General features: G+C 47.5%; 1 protein-coding gene across 21 annotated transcripts in view; it reads right to left on the reverse strand.

Moving 5' to 3' along the window:
• LOC137160143 (pyrin-like) overlaps positions 1–23,724 on the reverse strand; it is a 58,830-nt gene that overhangs the window by 12,397 nt on the left and 22,709 nt on the right. For 6 of the 21 annotated variants that reach the window (XM_067558591.1, XM_067558589.1, XM_067558588.1 and 3 more), the window contains 9 exons: positions 23,441–23,491; positions 16,429–16,488; positions 15,814–15,867; positions 12,343–12,402; positions 9,930–10,012; positions 9,484–9,548; positions 8,458–8,681; positions 7,884–7,960; positions 7,105–7,750 (listed from right to left, as the gene is read on the reverse strand). In XM_067558591.1, the coding sequence (XP_067414692.1) occupies positions 7,715–7,750; positions 7,884–7,960; positions 8,458–8,681; positions 9,484–9,548; positions 9,930–10,012; positions 12,343–12,402; positions 15,814–15,867; positions 16,429–16,488; positions 23,441–23,491 (710 nt within the window). In that variant the 3' untranslated portion in view covers positions 7,105–7,714. Of the gene's footprint in view, positions 1–235; positions 374–1,409; positions 2,224–7,104; positions 7,751–7,875; positions 7,961–8,457; positions 8,682–9,483; positions 9,549–9,929; positions 10,013–12,342; positions 12,403–15,813; positions 15,868–16,428; positions 16,489–23,440; positions 23,492–23,724 lie in introns of those variants that run through there. The other 15 variants (XR_010921794.1, XR_010921790.1, XR_010921789.1 and 12 more) reach the window with 11 other exon arrangements.

The following is a 23,724-nucleotide window of genomic DNA, read 5'->3' on the forward strand; positions in this document are numbered from 1 at the left end:
CAGAAGTGAAGTGTCATGTGCCATTACTGGTAAAACATGGCTTTATTCATGCAGTCTATCGCTGCATATACAAAGAGGTGCAGAGGGAATAGAGTTTAAACGTAGCAATTCTGAAGAAGCTTGCTGAGCACTGTGAATTTAATGATGTGTTAAATGACCCCCTACGTGATAGGTTAGTGTGTGGTCTGCACAATGAAGCAATACAGAAGTGCCTATTGACAGAGGCCCAGCTCACCTGGCAGAAGGACATAGAAATTGCAATCTCTATGCAGCTGGTTGCAAAGGAAGCCCAACAACTCAGTGCATCGACCAGCATGCAAAAGGTGACACAAGAACCTACCCACAAGACAGTGGGGAGCCAGGAATGTTACTGCTGTGGAAAGACAGAATGCTGGTGTCGTGAATGTGCAAAAAGAAACACAGTGAGTGTGCCTGCAAACAAAAGAAAGAAGAGTCAAACAGAACAGGCATATCAGATGCCTGGTGCCTGGTGGACCAAAAAGGAAAATCTGCATGTGATAGAGCAGACTCAGGATGATCAAATTGACACCCAGTCAGAAGAAAAAGTGCCATGCCATGTCTTGTCCATGGCTGTTGGCTCATATGAATACTGGGTAACCCCGCTGTTGGAAGGTAAACCTGTACGCATGAAACTGGACACCGGTGCAGCAGTTTTGCTGGTCTCAGGCACTGTGTATAAGGAGAAGCTAAAGCATCTCCCGCTATGATCAGAGCGGACAAAAACTCTTCTGAAGACATACACTGGAGAAGCTGTACCCATGTTGGGCACTACTGATGTTAAGGTGGTGCTCAATGGACAGACTGCTAAATTGCCCGTTTGTGGTGGAAGGCAATTTACCCAGCCTTAGTGGAAAGATCATGGCTTAGGAATATCCAGCTGAACTGGGCAGAAGTGCACAGGATGGCTAAAGAAGAAACAGGTCTGACAGCTGTATTAAAGAAACATGCTGCTGTTTTTTGAGAGGACTTGGGAAGTATGAAGGGAATTACTGTGAAATTGAAGATTAAGCCTGACAGCCAACCAAAATGTCAGAACTGTGCCATATGCCATCAGGTCAAAGGTTGAAGCAGACCTGGAATGCCTTGTCAAAAATGGAGTCCTAGTACCAGTTACCCACAGCCAATAGGCAACCCCAATCATTCCAGTATTGAAGAGCGATGGCTCCATTCGAATTTGTGGGGATTTTACGGTCACTGTTAACCCGTGTTGTGTGCAGAGCAATATCCTCTTCCCCACATCAATGAGCTCTTCACTGGTATGGCTGGTGCCCAAAAGTTCAGCAAAATTGATCTGAGTCAGGCGTATTTACAGATGCACATTGATGAGAAGTCCCAAGAGCTGTTGACTATCGTGACACATAAATGGCTGTACCGATACTGTCACTTGCCTTTTGGAATAATGTCTGCTCCAGCTTTGTTCCAGATGGCTATGGACCAGATCTTGAGTGGCTTGCCAGGAGTCCAGTGCTATCTTGATGACATCCTGGTCACTGGCAAGAATGAGGAGGATCACCTTAAGAACTTGCAGGCTGCCCTACAAAGACTGGAAGAGTATGGCCTACAAGTCCGCAAAGAGAAATACTTCCAGCCTTCTGTTGAATATTTGGGACATATCATAGATGCTACTGGTCTTCGTAAGTCTCCTGCAAAAGTTAAGGCTATTGTGGAAGTTCCACCACCTCAAAACATAAGCCAACTTTGCTCTTTTTTAGGGCTACTGAACTATTATGGAAAGTTTATTCGACAGTTTGCAACACTACTAAAACCACTACATGAACTCCTTGGCCAGAACAAGGTCTGGAAGTGGAATGACGCTTGTGATGTTGCATTTAACAAGGCTAAACGTGCATTGCTAAATTCAGACGTTCTGACGCAATTTCATCCCATCCTTACCTCTACAGTTGGCCTGTGATGCCTCCCTTTATGAAGTGGGAGCAGTCGTGTCACACATTATGCCTTTGGGAGAGGAGAGACCCATTGTTTTTGTATCACTCACCTTAAGCAAAACAGAAACAAATTATGCCCAAATGGAACGTGAAGCACTGGGAATCGTTTTCAGAATTCAGAAATTTCACCAGTAGCTGTTTGGACAGAAGTTCACACTTCTCACTGACCATCGACCGCTAACATCAGTTTTTGGACCATGCACAGGCATTCCATCATTGGCTGCTAGTCGTATGCAACAATGGACATTGTTGCTTTCTGCACACACACGAGATCAAATATCACAAATCCACTCTGCACTGCAACACAGATGGTCTCTCAAGGCTGCCTTTACCAATTAAACATCAAGATATTGGCCAGAAAGAAATCTTCTACTTTCAACATGTAGAGAACACACCCATCACTGCTACTCAAGTAAAGAAGGCAACTCGTGTTGACCCAGTACAGTCCCAAGTTATGGACCTAGTGATGCATGGAACATCTCTATTGGACTCTCAGGTCTCACCCAACCTTCTTCCCTACATGTCCAGGAGGATAGAGTTATCAATCCATTCTGGTTGCTTGTTGTGGGGGAGGCACGTCATTATTCCACTACTACTGAGATCACAAATGTTAGAACAACTACATTCAGGTCACTGTGGAATAGTGCGCATGAAAGAAATTGCTCGAAGCTACTTTTGGTGGCCTGGCCTGGACAGAGCCATTGAAAAGAAGGCAAGAGCTTGTACTTCATGTCAGAGTGTGAGAAACACACCTCAGTTGGTGACCCTACACCCATGGGACTGGCCTGAAAACCTGTGGCAGCATATTCACATTGATTTTGCTGCCCCATTTCAAGGAAGCATGTTCCTGGTTGGTGTAGACACTCACTCTAAATGGCCAGAAATCTCTATAATGCCATCCACCACTGCTGAAAGTACTATCCAGAAACTGCGTGAAATCTTTAGTCGTTTCGGTCTGCCAGAAAAACTTTAGCGTGACGACGGACCACAGTTCATCTCTCAGGAGTTTGAAAATTTTATGAGATCAAATGGGATATAAAACATCACTTCAGCACTGTAACATCCATCCACCAATGGATTACCAGAAAGGTTTGTGCAGACAATGAAACAAGCTTTAAGGTCTGCAAGGGGACATTCATCCATTCAAAAGCATCTGGACACCTTCTTACTACCCTACAGAAACACACCTCATGCTACGACCAAAGTGTTCCCGACCTTTCTAATGATGGGATGATAGTGTGCACTTGCTTTGATCTGCTGAAACCCGCCAAAGCATGACAAGTTGTGCAACATCAACAGAAAAACAAAGTCATCAGATGTGCACACAGAGCAAAAGACCGAACCTTTAGTCCTGGACAGCCTGTCCTACCTTGGAACTACGCTTCTGGAGCTAAATGGGTCCCTGCTACAGTCATTGCCCAAACAGGACCTGTTTCCTACACTGTCCAGACTGCAGATGCTCTCACCTGGTGGTGGCAGGTAAATCAGTGTTGCCAAGGATACATCTCCAGTTGAACTGCCTGACCTCACCATTGCTGGTGAGATATCACTGAGCCAAGAGTCACCCGTTCCTGACTCCCCTTTTCCATCCACCTCTGCAGCAGATACAGCCCCCTCCCCTCTTCGAGCAGATACAACATCCTCACCTGTTCGTGCTACTTGTCCTGAGCCTATTGTTAGACCTGCACCGATAACACCTTCCGGTGCAAGAATACCAGAAGTCCACCGTAATCCATTTAGAGAGAGAAGGCCTCCTCAATGGCTGGATCTTTAGCTAGGGCAAACCCACATTACGGGGCAGAATAATCCCCTGGGTTTAACCGGGAAATGAAGCAGTCTACCCTCATTCCCTAGTTTAGTGATTGTTCTGTTAAATGGGAATTTTCATTAAGGGGGGAGGAATATGTTGTGTATTTTGTGTCTTGCCTAACTGCCTAGGTTGCTGTAGCAACAGAGCTTAGCTTGTTGCCATAGCAATAGAGTTAGAATATTAGGGGATAGTTCAGCCTGCCCTGGCTGGTTTTAGTGTTAGTTCAATAAAGACTTTTCATGGGTTTGCATCTCTCTGTGTTCCGTGCTGATTTCTCTCTGAATAAAAGTACTTTCCAAGGATTTAACATAACATGACCCACCCAGGCTAAGTTAACAGAGCCCATTTAATGCTGTGCTTTGCCTTGATTCGTTTTTTCTGGCCATGTTGCATTCATTCGCTTGGTACCAGGCAAATGCGTGATAAGGAGCTGGGCACTGCCGCAGAGTGCTTACAATCTAAGTCATTAGTATGGCTTTATTAATTGTCATAAGTATTAATTAACAACAATAAGAAATAAATAATGCATTTATTATTAATGATTGCCAATTAACAAATATAAATAAATTAATTATTTAGTAATAATTATATAATGATATAAAATAATTAACAAATAAGTAATTAGGTCAATGATTATATTAATGAATGATTAATACACATCGGTAATAAATAATTTAATAATTAATAAAAATATTCATAAATAATGTCTATTAATATTAATGATTCATATAAAATATGTATATTAATCAAGATGACTTGCTAATAAGTTAGCATAAATGTGTATTAATTACTTTATTTTATCATTTATATAATTATTAATTCATTATTAATTATTATTGTTGTTTTATTAATAATTATTACTTCTGCTAGTCACCCTCTCCATCATAAAGGAACAGGAGGCATTAACTAAAACTGAACAGCACCAAATGTAACACGGATGAAGGGCAATGCTTTTTATTCATTACAGACCATTGACTGGTGGAACTCATTGACACAAGTTGTCTCTGAAGCCAGGAACTCAGCAGGATTCCAGAAAATACCAGAAACTGCTGTGCATAATGAGATCATCCAGGGTGATAGTAGTGAGGGCTTTTTTCAAAATGGAAAGGGTGCAACCTTTCCTGATGAAAGGAAGAAAGGGGAACAGCAGGATACGGACCATGGACTTCAGAAAAGCGGACTTTGATTCCCTCAGGGAACTGATGGGCAGGATTCCCTGGGAGGCTAATATGAGGGGGAAAGGAACCCAAGAGAGCTGGCTGTATTTTAAAGAAACCTTATTGAGGGCACAAGAGCAAACCATCCCGATGTGCAGAAAGAATAGCAAATATGGTAGGCGTCCAGCTTGGCTTAACAAAGAAGTCTTTGGCGAACTTAAACGCAAAAAAGAAGCTTACAAGAAGTGGAAGCTTGGTCAGATGACTAGGGAGGATTATACAAACACTGCTCGAACGTGCAGGAATGAAATCAGGAAGGCCAAAGCACAATTGGAGTTGCAGCTAGCAAGGGACGTGAAGGGGAACAAAAAGGGTTTCTACAGGCATGTTGCCAACAAGAGGAAGATTCGGGAAAGTGTAGGCCCCTTAAAGAAAGAGGGAGGCGACCTAGTGACGGAGGATGTGGAGAAAGCTGAGGTACTCAATGCCTTTTTTGCCTCTGTCTTCACAGACAAGATCAGCTCCCAGACTGCTGTACTGGGTGGCACAGAATGGGAAGGAGGCAAACATCCCGCAGTGCTGAAGGAACAGGTTCAAGACTATTTAGAAGGATTGGACATTCACAAGTCCATGGGGCCGGATGCAATGCACCCGAGGGTGCTGAGGGAGTTGGCTGAGGTGATTTCAGAGCCATTGGCTATTATCTTTGAAAGCTCGTGGCAACAGGGGGAGGTCCCTGAGGACTGGAAAAAAGCAAATATAGTGCCCATCTTCAAAAAAGGGAGGAAAGAGGATCCGGGGAACTACAGACCGGTCAGCCTCACCTCAATCCCTGGAAAGATCATGGAGCAGGTCCTTAAGGAATCCATTTTAAGGCACTTGGAAGAGAGGAAGGTGATCAGGAACAGTCAACACGGATTCACCAAGGGAAAGTCATGCCTGACCAACCTGATTGCTTTCTATGATGAGGTGACTGGCTCTGTGGATGTGGGGAAGGCGGTGGATGTGATATACCTTGACTTTAGCAAAGCTTTTGATACGGTTTCTCACAGTATTCTTATCAGCAAGTTAAAGAAGTATGGGTTGGATGAATGGACTATAAAATGGATAGTGAACTGGCTAGAGCATAGGGCTCAACGAGTAGTGATCAATGGCTCCATGTCTAGCTGGCAACCGGTCACAAGCGGAGTTCCCCAGGGGTCGGTCCTGGGGCCGGTTTTGTTCAACATCTTTATTAATGATCTGGAGGATGGGGTAGATTGCACCCTCAGCAAGTTTGCGGACGACACTAAGCTGGGGGGAGTGGTAGATACCCTGCAAGGTAGGGATAGGATACAGAGTGACCTAAACAAACTGGAGGATTGGGCCAAAAGAAATCTAATGAGGTTCAACAAAGAAAAGTGCAGAGTCCTCCACTTAGGAAGAAAGAATCCCATGCACAGCTATAGACTGGGGACCGACGAGCTGGGCAGCAGCTCTGCAGAAAAGGACCTGGGGGTAACAGTGGATAAAAAGCTGGATATGAGTCAGCAGTGTGCCCTGGTTGTCAAGAAGGCCAATGGCATATTGGGCTGCATTAGGAGGGGCATTGCTAGCAGGTCACGGGAAGTGATTATTCCCCTCTATTCGGCATTGGTGAGGCCGCATTTAGAATATTGTGTCCAGTTTTGGGCCCCCCAATACAAAAAGGATGTGGACAAGTTGGAGAGAGTCCAGCGGAGGGCAACAAAAATGATTAGGGGCTGGAGCACAGGACTTATGAGGAGAGGCTGAGGGAACTGGGCTTGTTTAGTCTGCAAAAGAGAAGAGTGAGGGGGGATTTGATAGCGGCCTTTAACTACCTGAAAGGGGGTTCTAGGGAGGATGGGGCTAGGCTGTTCTCGGTGGTGGCAGATGACAGAACAAGGAGCAACCGTCTCAAGTTGCAGGGAGGGAGGTCTAGGTTGGACATTAGGAAAAAGTTTTTTACTAGGAGGGTGGTGAAGCACTGGAATGGGTTACCTAGGGAGGTGGTGGAATCTCCATCCTTAGAGGTTTTTAAGCTGCGGCTTGACAAAGCCCTGGTTGGGATGATATAGCAGAGGTTAGTCCTGCTTTGAGCAGGGGGTTGGACTAGATGACCTCCTGAGGTCCCTTCCAACTCTAATATTCTATGATTCTATTATTCTAGCTTAAAGGCTTTTGCTAGTCTCAGACTGATCCAACATCTCAATGATGTTTAACAACCACAGAGCAGCACTGCGTCTGGATTGCTCACCTGGCACTGAAATGCAGCCAATTCTGGGTAGGGCACAGCAGCTTTTTAACAGCACACAACAGCGCTCCAAGAGTTTGGGGCAGGAAGTGAAAGAAAATTCCATAATCAATAGAAAATACCACAAAAGTTTTTAAGGAAGCAGAATAGTTTACCCAGTTGTGGAAACTAACCATGGGAAAGATTATTCCAGAATTTTCAACTAGGAGGTTCTTGCACCTTCATCTGAAGTATCTGGTACTGGCCCCAGTCACAGATGGGATACCGAGCTAGATGGGCGCCTGGCTTGATCCAGGGCAGCCAGTTTTTGTCCCCTTAAGCTCTCGGATGAGGAATTTCTGCTTGGCCTCCAGCACCTAGAAGAGCTGGTCCTTGCAGGCCCGGTTCCAACTCGGGAGCAGGTCGTACAGCTTCCACATTTTCTCCGGGTCCGTCCTCTCAGCTCGGATGCTCTGGCACTGCTCATTGTCCAGCACGGTCTTGTAGAGTTTATCCAACATGCCATCCACTGGACGCACCCGCTGGATCAGCTGTTCTCGGTGCTGGTCAATGAAATGTTCTGCTGAGGGAAGACACAGATAAGAAGAGAACCGCTATGTCTCATCACACTGTGGAATAGTGAGAACTTACGTTTCTCTGGGGCATTTATCCTAACTAGGGTGGTCAAATGATTAAAAAAATAATTACAGTCTCACCCGCGTCGGCTCCTCCAGGGTCAAACCTCCATCAATGAAATGGGCGATTCGCACCCGGGAAACGTCAGCCTCTCCCCCTGTCGGTGGATTATAAAGGAAACCAAGGTAAAGCCTCAGTGGGTGGGAGGAGTGGAGGGTTGGGAACCAGGACTCCTGGGTTCTAACTTGGCTCTGGGGAGAGGAGTGGTTTCTGGAGGGTTGGAGAGGGGGGCCCAGAGCACAGGACTCCTGGGTTCTGTCCCTGGGAGAGGAGCACAGGCTGGTGGGAGAGAGCAGGGATTGGAGGCCAGGATTATGAAGATCGTGAGTAGTTCTCTGATCAGGGCTCTGTGAAAGGTTGCGATTGCAGATAAAACCCTGATTGGTCTAAGGATTACAACTCACATTGTCACCGTGGTTATGACTCAGAAGATTGTGGTTACTGTGACGATGCAGGTCACGGCTGAGTGTGAGTCTGGTGTCGATGGCTGTGATTTGAGTGTTAGCATTCCGACGGTGATTGCAATAAGCCTGGGGTCTGGGTTTGCCGTTACGATTTACAATTATTGTTACACTGATTATTTTCCTGCCGTACCCGCAAGGCACAGGAAGTGCGGGAGGTGAACGGCTGTCATGGCCCCGGCCAGTTCCACGTGGATATTGAACAAAGGGCCGGCCACCATCCATTGCTGCTTCTCAGCTGCGCTCAGACACCGATCCCAGGAGTCGTATTCGTACTCGATGGTCACGGCTGCCCTCACCTCCAACCCCAGTTCGGTTTCAGAGCAACAGAACGAGCCCGCCCTGGGGAGATGAACCCTGCATGGCATGAGGGGAAAGGGAGAGAGCAGAGCGCAGTCAGATAGTATTAGATGGAACATTCCCAGCTCCTGATCTAACTCAAAACAGGTGGCATGATAGCTATTTATCCTCGACTTTATAATTGAAAGGGAAATGGGCGAAATTAGGAATATCCCTCTCCCCTGCCCTAGCACCCACCATCAAAGGATTTAAGGGCTTTACAGCTGTTAGTGAATTTAGCTTTGTAAATCCTGCTAGGTAAGTAACGTCACCCCCATTTTACAGATGGGGAAACTGAGGCACAGAAGGGGGAAATGACTTGTCACCTAGGCCACAGCTAATCCATGTCAGAGCTGTGAATGTCACCTAGGATTCTTGTCTTCCAGCACTCCTGCTCTGAGCACTAGCCCCCACTGCTCTCCCAGAGACAGGGATTGAACCCTGGCATCCTGACTCCCAGCCCCACCACTCTAAGCTCAATCCCTTACTAGAGTCATTGATAGTCTGTAAAGATCTCTCCTGTAACAAATGAAGGCTCTCCCCCACCCTGGCAATGTCTGGGGAGGTACAGCCCTGCGTTATAGGCAGGCAATATGACCTAAAGTTTCTGTCCCAGTAATCTAGACACATCATCTCCAGTGGAGAAGCTTCATCTGCACTCTCAATAGTGCTTCTCTCAGTCTAGTTACTAATTGGCTGTATCTATGTACACGGAGCCCACCCCATGGGACGCTGCTCAGTGCGGTAAGAGCCGGTCTGCACTGCCAGACACAGACTCCTGCAGAGGGGGTGACACCAAACTCCCAACCTCAGCTCTCACCTGTTCATCTCCTGATTCCAATCTGGGCCCCGAACAATCTTGGGCTTTATTCGTTCTGGAGGATCCTAAAACACAGGAATGGGCCTTAACTCAGCCCCACGGGGATTTCCCACTGCAGATCTCTTGTGAGGAGGGAAGCTGGGCAGCAGCGGCCAAGTGTTTGCTGGGGGCCGGTTCCATGGCCTGGGACCCAGGCAGTGCTGCTAGCAGAGTGGATTCCAACCCCAGGGTCAGTCATTCTCTTGGAATGTCCCCCAGGTGACAAAGACATCCTAATTAGGGGGAACAGGTGATTAGCAGCATGGCCAGACAGACAGTGGGGATTATATAGAGGGAGACATGGATGGATGGATGCACAGACAGAGATTAGGAATGGATGGATGTGAATGAACCTAGGCATGGAGATTAGATAGATAAATGATGGACAGATAGAGAAGATTAGATACCTCCTCTGTTGGACATAATTTGCATTTGTCCTTTTTTCCTTGGTCTGCAGTGGAATCTGCTCTGATGTTTCCCTCACCTCCTCCTACAGGGGAAATATTTCATCTAACACATCCCATGTGTAACATTTTTTTTCCTCCCATGCAATCATTCTTTGTTCTGGTGGAATGTGGCAATCTTAGTGAATGTGTGCTGGGAGCATGGGATTTCGAGTCTTTAACCAAGACTTCCTTTCTGTCAACCATTTATTAGGCATTGAAGTTAAATAATAGGGTTTTTAAAAAACAGTCAAACAAATCATTTCAAACAGTCTGAAAATTCCTTTGTCAAATGCTGTCTTGACTCTTGTGGTTCTATTCCAGTCTATTCCTACCCTCTTCTATTCTAGTCTAGTATCATTCCCACCACCATGGCATCTCATTACATGCCATCATCATTTCATTAGTTCTCCAGTCACCACAGCATCTTGCAGGGTAGACAGGCTTGAGTTTCTAATGTGAAAAATAATTCAGAAAACTAACCTCATGGAAAACAAACCTTTTTAGATTCTTTTTATCTGTTTTAAAGGAGCCAAAAAGGGCATGATACAATTGATTTTGTTTTCTGTTTGTGGGCCACCTTTAAAGAAGCATTTGAAGGAGGAGGGGGTATCAGAAGTCTAGCCAGATCAGATCAGGTGTAAGAATAGGGGCCAGAGATGGGGAAAGAGAAGGACAGAAATGGAGTGGATAGTCAGCAAAGCTCGTCAGAAAATGTTCGGTTTTTTCTTTCCACAAAAGTATTTCAAGTTTCAGTGAAAAATAGGGCTGTTAAGCGATTAAAAAAATGAATTGTGATTAATCACAGTTTTAATCGCATTGTTAAACAGAGCTTTAAACTCCTTTTACAGAGCTAGGTGGGCTCCCTTCAGCTGCACAAGCCTTTGTTTGCATGGGACGGTGGCACGGGCAGCCTGGCCATCTGGCAGTTCTGGCAAATGCCAGAGGGGCCGGTGCACTCAAGTCTTTCATCAGGCCCTCCAGCTGGGCCTGGCAGAGCGTGGCAGCTACTCCCCCATCACAGCCCCACCCTTTCCCCCCACCTACCACATGGGCCCAGAGGCGCCCTGGCCAGTGTGCTTTAAATGCCAGGGCCAATCTTTAGTCCCAGTCTGTCACTGGATGGTGGATTTTACCTTAGGGACGCCACATGTGCCAGGGGAGGAGAGGCTGGTGCAGGGAAGCTGAGCTCAGCGGGCACCTGTTCTCTATGGGATATCCCTGGAGCAAAGGGCTGGCTGGGGGCAATGGGGCACAGTGGCAGGGGGGGTTAGTTCACAGATCGAAGGGCTAGCCTGGGGGCAATGGGGCACAGTGGGATCATGATCCCTACCTCTCTGCCAGGGATGGGAGCCATTCCCTCCTCTCTTCTCTTTCTGCCCTCTGGTAGTGGCTTGGTTTACTGTGCCTGACCGGACACGGTTAGATCCCTCCATAGCTGATGGCCCCCCAGAGGTATGAGATTAATGCCATGAAAAAGTTAATGTGTTATTTTGTTTTCAGTTAATTGCAGGTGTTAACTTCAATTACTTGACATCCTTAGTGAAAAATAAAAAACTTGAAATATTTCAATTCAGAAATCCTGCCATGGTGCCTCATGGGAGCTGTAGTTCAAGTGCCACATGCTCCCATTCTCCTCTATGGGCCGGGCACCCTGGTTGAACTACATCTGCCATGATGCACCATGGTCTCCCCTCTTGGCGAAGGGAGGTGGTGCATCCTGGGAGATATAGTCCATCCTGGGAGCCTGGCCCACAGATGAGAATGGGAGCATGCAACACTCAAGCCTCCCAGGAGGCCCAGCAGTGGCATTTCAGAATCAAAATATCAGTTTTTTGGATGATATATTTTGGTTTTTGGCCAAACCCCCAAAACTTTGAGTTTTTCATAAAAAAATCACAGTGCCTGAAAACTGAAAACATTTCCACAGAAAGCACACACTTTTTGCAAAATAGTAATAAATAATAATTAATCCAAAAACCCAATGTTATGTGGAAAACCAGCTTTGCTGGAAAATTTCTGGCCAGCCCTAATAACTGCATCGCTTGTGTGGAGCAGGCGGAGAGGGAATAGGAAATTGAGCAGAACTTGGAAGGTGATTTTGGGCTGTGATTAAGCAAAACTCTTAAGCTTGTGTTTAAGTGAATGCAGCTGATCACGTGCTTCCAACTAAAGTTGTGCATAAGTGCTTTGTGGAATCGGAGCCTTGAGTATGATACAGGAAGCTAACAGGAGTCAGTGAAGGGATCTTAACTAGAGGATGGATGTGAACCCAAGCTGTAAGGGCAACCACAGGAGATAGATCACTGGGTTCCATACAACCCCCCATGATATCACATCAATACCATCCCACCCTGGTAAGGTTAGCCTCGCTCACCTGTAGCTTCTTCTGCTGCGGGACCAGTGGAAAGACATTTTTCCGTCTGACAGGTGATTTCTGAGAGAGGGGAAGGAATTATTAATAAATACACAGCAATTCAACTGAAGGGCAAGATTTCCTATAGCGACCAGTTATGTCAACGACATGCTTCCCGTTTCCAGCGTGCCCTGCTTGGGACACATTACAGGGAATAGTCAAAAAGGGAGGAGCACCTGTCCCATGGAAATCAGGTCCTTTAAGGGTGCCAAAAATGGGAGCTCCCAAAATGTCTAGCTCCTCTGGAATACTGGGGCTTAAATCTAAATAGAGGCGCTGGTTCTGGAGCACCGGGCACCTCCTGTTGTCATTTACACCTGGGCAAAGTATATTTATAATTTATTTGTATCGCAGGAGCCCCCGGTTCCCATTGTGCTAGGCACTGTATATTATTTATTAGGTATCTTACGGTAGCAGCTAGATGCCCCCGTCACTGACCAGGAGAACCGCATTGTGCTAGGCACTGTACCGACACAGAACAAAAGGACAGTCCCTGTCCCAAAGAACTAACGAGCTAAGTATAAGACAAGAGATACCATGTGGAGACAGCCAGACTGATGGGGGAATACAAGGCAATATTAATCAGCATGATAGGTGGCGGTCTCAGCCCTGCAGCAGCCTCACCACTTTTGAATTTTACGTAGGCATCATGGCAAACGAGCATTTTAAAAGAGGATAATTGTGAGGGATCATGAGTCTCAGCCCTGGATTTGGGAGGCCCCAGCTCACTGCCACCACCCCAGCAACTTACAAATCACAGGGCTGGTAGACCCTCGCTCACCATAGGCACCGCCCACGAAGCTCCCAATTGGAGGAAAGGTCTGGCCTCTCCGATTGGCTCCGACTCACTATTTAAGCCAGAAGGAGGCTCGGACGGGGGGCAGTTTGGTTAATCCCTGGCTGGCTGCTGTATTGGGCCCAGGGCTACATACGGTCATGTATGTGAAAATGCTTATAAATTGTGTGATTTGTTAAAGAAGTAGGTGAAAGGAAAAGGTGTTGAAACCTATGACCAATTCTTTGACCTCGTAGCACAAGAAAAAATTTTAAGCACATGTACAGATGATGCAAGGAATAACCAGTGGAATAAAGATTTGAAATCGGTGTTAGAGATGGCTGCAAGGGCAAATGCCCTTGAACAAGCAGGGCTGTGTCTATGGGCAATAAGTCTGAGAAGGAGGGGCAGAAACCAGGTTTTAAAGGGAGATCCCATGTTACCACTGTGAAGAAGGAGGGAGGATGGGCGGGTAGGCAGTCACGCCCCCAGGAACCATTCCTCGCCTGGAAAACCCCACCATAGACCGCCAATGAAAGAGGAAACCCCTACGAGATGTTATCAACTGAGCAATTAAAAAAATCAGTGCCCAATGCTGACGGGTGTTAATTCCCCCCTGCCCGCCAGCTCAAGTGACTGCAGTGCTCCTGGCTCCCTGAGACCCAGGAGGCATCCAGCGTTTACATGCCTGTCTTTGTGGGTGTGGGCTCTGCAGAGGGAGATAAGGAGTTTATCAAGGACATCAAAATAAATGATCGGATGGAGGGACATGGGCACACACCTTTCTCAAGGCAGGCCAGGCTGGGTCCTAAAGAGCGACAGGTTACTTGGACAGGAAGCATTGATTCAAGTAGAGGGAGGTGATAGGATCTGTAGGCGTGTGGCTAGAGTGCAGGTACAGTGTGAAGACTTGGAAGGAAGGTGATCTAAGGGTGGGGGGGATGGACAAGATCCCCAATGAAATGCTAACTGGGAATGACTTTCCGCAGGTGGCAGGCCAGTAGAGCGATGACCCGCAGCCAGACGGAGCATCATGCTGGGACCTGAGAGGGAAAAGGTAAAATCCCAGCAACTGCTGGAGGGATGGGAGAGGTCTCCCAGGATCCTCTGCAGTAGGAAGAAGCAACATGCTTCCAGGTGTGTGTGTGTGGGGTTGGGGGGTGTTGAGACCAGTTCTCACACCACAGCTGGAGGCAGCAGCATCTCCTCGGGGACTGGGGAGAGTGGATTGCCTGCCAGGGAGAGGACTGTCCAGGTTGAGAGTTGGCAGCAGGTTGCAGCTGTACAAGGGGCAGACCCCACTCTGGGAAACATAGGAAAATGTGCCCCAGAAAGGAACCCAAGGAAGGAACCCAAGGAAGCTTAGATTCCCACTGGGGGGAAGGGGTGTTCCTTTAACCCTGCAGCAAAGGGGAGCAGCCTGCTTCCAAGGGTGGAGGCTGGCTCCTTCCCAACAGAAGCCAACGTGCCCTCAGGAGCAGGGGCAGGAGAGGGGTTGCCAGTCACTGAGGAAGCTGTCCCAGTTGTTAGCTGGCAAAGATTTGTGGCTGAACAAGGGACAGGTCCCACTCTGCAGAGCATGGAGAAGTGGGGCTCCAAGGGGGCCCCAGGGAAGGAAGCTTGGGAAGAATTGGTGGGAACACAGAAATGCCGCCTCACTGGGGAGAGAAGGCCCAGAACAGAGGGGCTGATTCAGGGTCTCTGCACCCAGATATTCAGCCTGGGGCTCAGGTTGTGAGAGGGGGCCGTGTGGCTGACTTTCTGGAGGGGAACAGTCACACAACTGACCACTCAGGCAGAAAAGCGGGGGATGACAGAGAGCACCTGATCACAGTGACATTGGTGTAAATCTGGAGTGGCTCCACAAATAACAGCGGTATCAGGGCCAGATTTACACTAGTGTAGCTATGATCCGAATCTGACCCTGACTGATTGATCTCCTTGAGCCCACTGCAGTCAATCTATTTAGCTTCACAAAGAGAAGGTTAAGGGGGGACGTGACCACAGTCTGTAAGTGCCTGCCTGGGGAACAAATATTTAATGATGGGCACTTCAGTCTAACAGAGAAAGGTCTTACATGATCTGATGGCTAGAAGTTGAAGCTAGACAAATTCAGACTGGAAATAAAGCATCCATTTTTAATGGTGGAAGCGAGCGAGCATGGTGAACGTCTCCCCTTTTTTATAATATTCCTTCTCCCCTCTTGGGCTTTGTCTTTCCCCAGGATCAGGTGACAAACAATGACCTTACAGGACTCATTCATGTCCTGAGTCAGTGAGCATCACCTGGCCAAGGGAAGGGAGGTAATTTACTCAAGAGTCCCAATTAATCCTCTGTTGATGCCCAGGTCAGTCCTTTGTTCTTGGAAGGCTGAGTTGGGTTTGTCCTATACAAGCCTGGATGGGGTGTGAACTGCCCCTCTGCTCCTGGAGAGTTTTGCCTGGACATGTTTCAAGACACGAGGACATATCTTTGGGAATATTACATAGCGAAACCTCACAATTATACACATGAAATTGCAACAAACATACTGCTATAACAGTAATGCTCAGTACATCATGCCCATTCCAAAGACATTTAAGGAGACATACTTTACATAAGACAATATACCATTACACTATACGGGTGAACATGGGGATGCAGGACGTCACACTCACCTTCTGCCTCTTGGCCAGAACTGGCCCTAGGCAAATAGCGATGTCTGGGGGTTGCTGAGAGGAGAAATAGAGGAAAAGTGATGAAATGCTGAACAGTTTGAGGCAAGGTCAGATCTCATTTACACCTGTGTCACTCTGCTGTGACTTCACTCAAGTCTAGAGCCCTGATTCTGAATAATGTGAGCCAATATCTGATTTCAGAGACAATGTGACAATCAGGAGCAACATCAATGGAGTCAGAGCTGGATTCTGATCTCAGTGATCCTAGTGTAAATCAGAGTCACCCTCCTGACATCAGAGACAACAGTGCTAGATTTTGATCTCAATGAGTCTGGTATATCCAGATTGACTCCAGTAAAATCAGTGGTATCATGGCGAGATTCCGATCACTGTTTCCATGCTGTAAAACTGTCCCTAACCCCATTAGCTCCAGGAACCCGATCCAGATTTGCACTGGTGCACTTGAATGCTGAATGGGCCAGAAGGTGTATATTTGTTGTGGGAGCCACTCATGTTGACTAGTTACAGTAAGAGAAGCAGAATGGGTCATGGAGTAAAATCTGAAAAATTTCTGAAATTTTTTCCCAGAGCAGAACTATAGTCAGCAGAACCCACCTCCTGCTTCCTCTGGTGATGCAGAGCCAGAGAGCTCCTTCGACAGCCATCTTGATGGTCCTGAAAGGAAAAAGAGAAGAAATTAATGGAGTTTTGAAATTGGTGGTCCAAACTCAGGTTTTAGTTACAGTGGTGTCAATCTGGAGTGACTCCATGAAGTCGATGGAATCACAGCCCCATTCCTTTTTCAGTGACCCCAGTGTAAATCCAGAGTGGCCCCATTAAAGCCAATGGGGTCAAGACTGGATTCTGAGCTCATTGACTCCAGTGTAAAGTTGATGAGACTGACCTGAAATCAATAAGGGCCAGATTTACACTCCTATAAGGTCAAATCTAATCAAACTGCTTATTTCCTGTGGGTGATTCTCATGCTGTAAAGGTCAAGGGTTGCCATTTTGTGTTTCAGTTCCAGTGCAGAATGTGACAGAGTGAGTCACCCACACACTGCGCTCTCACTCGCTCACTATTACGCAGACTTTACTTTTGTTCTTCCTTGCTCTCTTTTTCTCCTTAGTATAAATTACATGCTGTTCCCACTGATGGTCAGTGGTTGTGTTTTGTGTAGAAACTCACCCCTTTGTTAGCCAGATGGAAGGGTAAGTCACCTCATCCTACCCCTCCTGGAATGTGTCAAGGCAAAATAACCACCCATGAAACTCCCAATTGGAGGAAATGTCCAGCCTCTATGACTGGCTCAAGCTCACTATTTAAGCCAGAAGACTAGGTGAATCCCTGGATGGCTGCTGTATTGGGCCCTGGCTTGTTCCTGATTCCACCACTCACCCCTGGCTACTGACACTGGCTCTGACCCTAATTCTGCCTCTGTCTCGGTGTCCTGACTCCCGCTCTGACCAATAGGCTTGACTGCCTGCAACCTGGTCTATGACAATAATGAGGCAGATTTGCAAATGTTTCTGGGAGCTCCTCCCAAGTGCGAGGGACAACATGGGAAAAAAATCACAAAGGGAAAGGAGACTTCCTCGTAAAATTGTGGTGCTCTCCCTGTAGAAGAACTTGAAGCCTGAATGGAGTGAGCACTTCACAAGGCTGAGAATAAAAAGGTAGTCCCCAAACAGCTGACAAACTGAGGATAAACTGGTGTCGAAGAGAGGGCTTTGGATTCTTCGATCATGGAATGCTGTTCCAGGAAGAAGGATTACTAGGAAGAGATGGGATTCATCTAACGAAGACAGGGAAGAGTATCTTCGCAGACAGGCTGGCTAACCTAGTGAGGAGGGCTTTAAACTAGTTTTGACTCGGGACGGGGACCTAAGCCCAAAGGTAAGTGGGGAAGAGGGACACCATAAGGAAGCAGAAGAAGGAGGGTGCAGCAGGGGAGGCCTCCCGATTCATACTGTGAAAGTAGGCCAATCGGCTACTTATCTCAAGTGCCTGTACACAAATGCAAGAAGCCTGGGAAACAAGCAGGAAGAACTGGAAGTCCTGGCACAGTCAAGAAACTACGACATGATTGGAATAACTGAGACTTGGTGGAATAACTCTCACGATTGGAGCACTGTCATGGATGGGTATAAACTGTTCAGGAAGGACAGGCAGGGGCGAAAGGGGGAGGAGTTGCACTGTATGTAAGAGAGCACTATGACTGCTCTGAGCTCCAGTATGAAACTAGAGATAAGTCAGTTGAGTGTCTCTGGGTTAAGCTTAGAAGCAAGAACAATAAGTGTGATGTCATGGTGGGTGTCTGCTATAGACCACCAGACCAGGAGGACGAGATAGATGAGGCTTTCTTTACTCAACTAGGGAAAGTTTCCAGTTCACAGGACCTGCTTCTCATGGGAGACTTCAATCACCCTGACATCTGCTGGAAGAGCAATACAGCAGAGCACAAACAATCCAGGAAGTTTTTGGAGAGTGTCGCTGACAATTTCCTGGTGCAAGTGCTGGAGCAACCAACTGGGGGCTGTGATTCTCTTGACCTGCTGCTCACAAACAGGGAAGATTTGGTAGGGGAAGTAGAAGTGGGTGGCAACCTAGGCAGCAGTGACCATGAAATGGTCGAGTTCAGGATACTGACAAAAGGAAGAAAGGAGAACAGCAGGATACGGACCATGGACTTCAGAAAAGCAGACTTTGACTCCCTCAGGGAACTGATGGGCAGGATTCCCTGGGAGGCTAATATGAGGGGGAAAGGAACCCAAGAGAGCTGGCTGTATTTTAAAGAGACCTTATTGAGGGCACAAGAGCAAACCATCCCGATGTGCAGAAAGAATAGCAAATATGGTAGGCGTCCAGCTTGGCTTAACAAAGATGTCCTTGGCGAACTTAAACGCAAAAAAGAAGCTTACAAGAAGTGGAAGCTTGGTCAGATGACTAGGGAGGATTATATAAACACTGCTCGAACGCGCAGGAATGAAATCAGGAAGGCCAAAGCACAATTGGAGTTGCAGCTAGCAAGGGACATGAAGGGGAACAAGAAGGGTTTCTACAGGCATGTTGCCAACAAGAGGAAGATTCGGGAAAGTGTGGGCCCCTTAGAGAATGAGGGAGGCGACCTAGTGACGGAAGATGTGGAGAAAGCTGAGGTACTCAATGCCTTTTTTGCCTCTGTCTTCACAGACAAGATCAGCTCCCAGACTGCTGTACTGGGTGGCACAGAATGGGAAGGAGGCGAACATCCTGCAGTGCTGAAGGAACGGGTTCAAGACTATTTAGAAGGATTGGACATTCACAAGTCCATGGGGCCGGATGCAATGCACCCAAGGGTGCTGAGGGAGTTGGCTGAGGTGATTTCAGAGCCATTGGCTATTAACTTTGAAAGCTCGTGGCAACAGGGGGAGGTCCCTGACAACTGGAAAAAAGCAAATATAGTGCCCATCTTCAAAAAAGGGAGGAAAGAGGATCCAGGGAACTACAGACCGGTCAGCCTCACCTCAATCCCTGGAAAAATCATGGAGCAGGTCCTTAAGGAATCCATTTTAAGGCACTTGGAAGAGAGGAAGGTGATCAGGAACAGTCAACACGGATTCACCAAGGGAAAGTCATGCCTGACCAACCTGATTGCTTTCTATGATGAGGTGACTGGCTCTGTGGATGTAGGGAAGGCGGTGGATGTGATATACCTTGACTTTAGCAAAGCTTTTGATACTGTCTCTCACAGTATTCTTATCAGCAAGTTAAAGAAGTATGGGTTGGATGAATGAACTATAAAATGGATAGAGAACTGGCTAGAGCATAGGGCTCAACGAGTAGTGATCAATGGCTCCATGTCTAGCTGGCAACCGGTCACAAGCAGAGTTCCCCAGGGGTCGGTCCTGGGTCCGGTTTTGTTCAGCATCTTCATTAATGATCTGGAGGATGGGATAGATTGCACCCTCAGCAAGTTTGCGGACGACACTAAGCTGGGGGGAGTGGTAGATACCCTGGAAGGTAGGGATAGGATACAGAGTGACCTAAACAAACTGGAGGATTGGGCCAAAAGAAATCTAACGAGGTTCAACAAAGAAAAGTGCAGAGTCCTCCACTTAGGAAGGAAGAATCACATGCACAGCTATAGACTGGGGACTGACGAGCTGGGCAGCAGCTCTGCAGAAAAGGACCTGGGGGTAACAGTGGATAAAAAGCTGGATATGAGTCAGCAGTGTGCCCTGGTTGTCAAGAAGGCTAATAGCATATTGGGCTGCATTAGGAGGGGCATTGCCAGCAGGTCACGGGAAATGATTATTCCCCTCTCTTCGGCGTTGGTGAGGCCGCATTTAGAATATTGTGTCCAGTTTTGGGCCCCCCACTACAAAAAGGATGTGGACAAGTTGGAGAGAGTCCAGCGGAGGGCAATAAAAATGATTAGGGAGCTGGAGCACAGGACTTATGAGGAGAGGCTGAGGGAACTGGGCTTGTTTAGTCTGCAAAAGAGAAGAGTGAGGGGGGATTTGATAGCAGCCTTTAACTACCTGAAAGGGGGTTCCACAGAGGATGGGGCTAGGCTGTTCTCGGTGGTGGCAAATGACAGAACAAGGAGCAACGGTCTCAAGTTGCAGGGCGGGAGGTCTAGGTTGGACATTAGGAAAATGTTTTACACTAGGAGGGTGGTGAAGCACTGGAATGGGTTACCTAGGGAGATGGTAGAATCTCAATCCTTAGAGGTGTAACCCCCTTCTATTTCTGGGTTACTTGGGAGCCAGCAACACTCACCTGTGTGCAAGGGCGCCTAAGGTTGTTAACAAAGGAGATCCTGAGTATCCCAGCGGTGATGTAGGATAGGTGGGAATCCTCTATCCACCCCCCTGCTGCAGTCCCTTTACTTTTAAAGGAATTTAAACTTGGCGGTGCCTCCACCTGGCTGGCCCCTGCACACGCTTAATAGCGGGCCTTGGGAGCTTCCAGGACTAAACCTAGTCTGATAACAATAATAATCTGAGACAGGCCTAACTTAACAATTGCACTTATGCAAACTAAACATCCAATATACTTAAATTAGAGTTAACACAACTTTACTTAACAAATTAAAGAAATATGGCATAACAGACTGAAACTAAACATCACTATTATGTTAAATCCACAGGGCAGATGAATAAATCAATTAATAAAAATAGTATGAAAACAAATGAAACTTGTCTAAACTTGCATTTACACTGCCACTGTGTACCCCACCTGCAGAGTGTACACTCCCCAAGAGTTCAGAGCCCTAACCCCTTGCTTGCGTGGGCGCGCTTGAAGATCTGAAGAAGCAGACCGCACTCTGTGGGTTCAGTGCACCAGTTCAGCCCAGTAGTCACGCTGGAGGTTTGGAGCTGGCCCAACCAAATGTCTGCAGTCCTGGCCCTGCTTGAAAGGATTCTCCCTCTGCCTCTTCTCAGGCCCAGTGAAAGTCTCTCTGCAGTGCCCCTTCCCTTACACGCCCTGCCCCAAACAACAGGGGGGAGCACTCACACCACCTTCACTGCAGGCCCACCTCAGGCAGCTCCAGGCTCAGTCCCTGCCCTGGCTTGGGCAATGCCACCAACCTCCGAAGCTCCCTGCTCGAGCAGGCTCTCAACCGCAGCTTTGGGACCCCAGCAGCAGTCAGTAGGCAGCAGCAGCTTTGGGACTCCGGCAGCAGGCAGTAGCCAGCAGCTTCCAGCCTCAGCTGCACTCCACCCTAGCACCAAAATGGAGTCCTCCACATGCTATTCCCTGTCTCTCTGGAAGGGGAAGAGTCTCTCCCTTTTTCCCCAAGGCATCATGGGAGTTGTAGTCTCCCAGGATCTTCCCAACTGTAAACTCCCAATCAAGTTCCAAGGCCCCTGAAGTACAGGGTGCCTACAGAGGTTTTTAAGCTGAGGCTTGACAAAGCCCTGGCTGGGATGATATAGATGAGGTTAGTCCTGCTTTGAGCAGGAGGTTGGACTAGATGACCTCCTGAGGTCCCTTCCAACTCTAATATTCTATGATTCTATGATTCTATAAGACAGGAGACAACAGGCACAGGCCCGGGAAAACAAGGAGACAATCTGGTCAGCCCAGTGGGCAGTGGTCAAAGGACCCTGGCAGGCTGATCTCTGTCAATTCTTTTGTAGGCAAGCAAAATAAAACAGCTACTGACCTTTTGTAACTTGTTCTTCAAGATGCGTTGCACATGTGCATTCCACTCTTGGTGTGCACGAGCGCCACACACAGTCGCTGGAAAATTTCCCCACTCACTGGTACCCATCAGGTCAGCTTGAGTGCCCTCTGCTGCCATGGGGTGCTAGTGCCGGTATAAAGCACCCAGCCGACCCTCTTTCTTTCTGGAAACTCTGATGTAGAGGAGTAAGAGGGTGGGCCGTGGAAGGGATGTGAGCAACACATCTCGAAGAACAAAGTTACAAAAGGTCCATAGCCATTTTTTCTTCTTTGAGTGATTGCACGTGTGTAATACAGGTGCTACCAGCGCGCGGCATCAGAGGGTGCTGGAGCTGCTCCAGTAAGTACCACTGGGGGAAAAATTTCTGGCGACTGTGCCCGCAAGCACACCAAGAGTGGAATGCACGTGTGTGCTCACTCGAAGAAGAAGCAGATACGTAACCGTAGCAGGTCAGCATTCTACACCCCCTTAGGCCTTGTCTATATTCAGAGTTGCAACAGTTTAAACTTTAAATCAGTTTTAAAAACCTATTTAAAATGAGCTTTCCTCCACCCAATGCGGATGCTCCTCATCCAATATCAACCTGGTTTGTATCAAGCTAGTTACAGTCAACACCTGACTGAATTATGCTAAATTGCAAAGTGCATCACACACGATGAGTAAAACCACCTGTAGGCCACAGAGGCAGAGTGAGGGGACGGGGCAAAGTCAGAGCTCAGTTACTTTCCTGCAGTGGGAGTCTCCACAAGTCTGTAGCTATGAGTCGGATTGTGGTGACCCCAGTGTAAATCTGGAGTGACCTCACAGAGGTCAGTGGAGTTAGGACTTGATTCTGATCTCAGTGATACCTGTACAAATCCAGTGACCCTACTGAGGTCACTGGAGTCAGGGCCAGATGCTGATCAAAGTTACTGTAAGTTCACTTCAGGTTTTCACTGCCGTCACTGACACCAGAACCCGACCTAAAATGTGTTTGTGCCATGAGGGTGACCCCTGTTTTAGCGAGTTACATTCAGAACAAGAGGAAGCCTGCAATCAAACCCCGTGAAATGTCCTCATGGAGAGAGATTACAGGTATATCAGCTGGGCGATAGAACTTGCATCTGGAGGAGACATACTCGTGCTAGCTCTAATGGAGCTAGTGTGCTAAAAGTAACTGTGTAGCAGCTGTGGAAGGGACTAACTGCCACAAACACTTGTCCATCTCAGACTCTACGTACGAACTCAGGGCAGCTAGCCCGTCAAGGCACTTGCACCACCATGGACACACTGTTATTTTTAGAACAATAGCACGATCAGAGCTAGTGCAAGTACATCTCCTCGAGTTGGAAAGTGCACCTTCGAGTTTGAACGTAGGCACAAACATAGTCAGCTGTTCTTGTCTTGACTTGTGCATGTCCAGCCTTTCTAAATAGCCCTGAATCTGTTCTTTCAGCAATCAGGGCTGCTCACCTCCTCTCCATTCTGTGCGGCCCAGTGCAGCACTCTGGTAGTAGACATGGTCTGTGAAGATAGAGGCAAAAAAAGCATTGAGTAGTCCAGCTTTTTCCACATCATCTGTGACTAGGTTGCCTCCCCCATTCTGTAAGGGGCCCACACTTTCCTGACCTTCTTTTTGTTACTCACGTACCTGTAGAAACCCTTTGTGGAATCACTCCAGATTTACACCAATGTCACGGATATCAGGATCTGCCCCATGATGGTTAGTTGCCTGGGTGGGAGGTGGAGTCTCATGC

The sequence above is a fragment of the Emydura macquarii genome, unplaced genomic scaffold (genome assembly GCF_026122565.2).
Source record: "Emydura macquarii macquarii isolate MOO-44397 ecotype Brisbane River unplaced genomic scaffold, CSIRO-AGI_Emac_v2 contig_2141, whole genome shotgun sequence".
NCBI lineage: Eukaryota > Metazoa > Chordata > Testudines > Chelidae > Emydura > Emydura macquarii.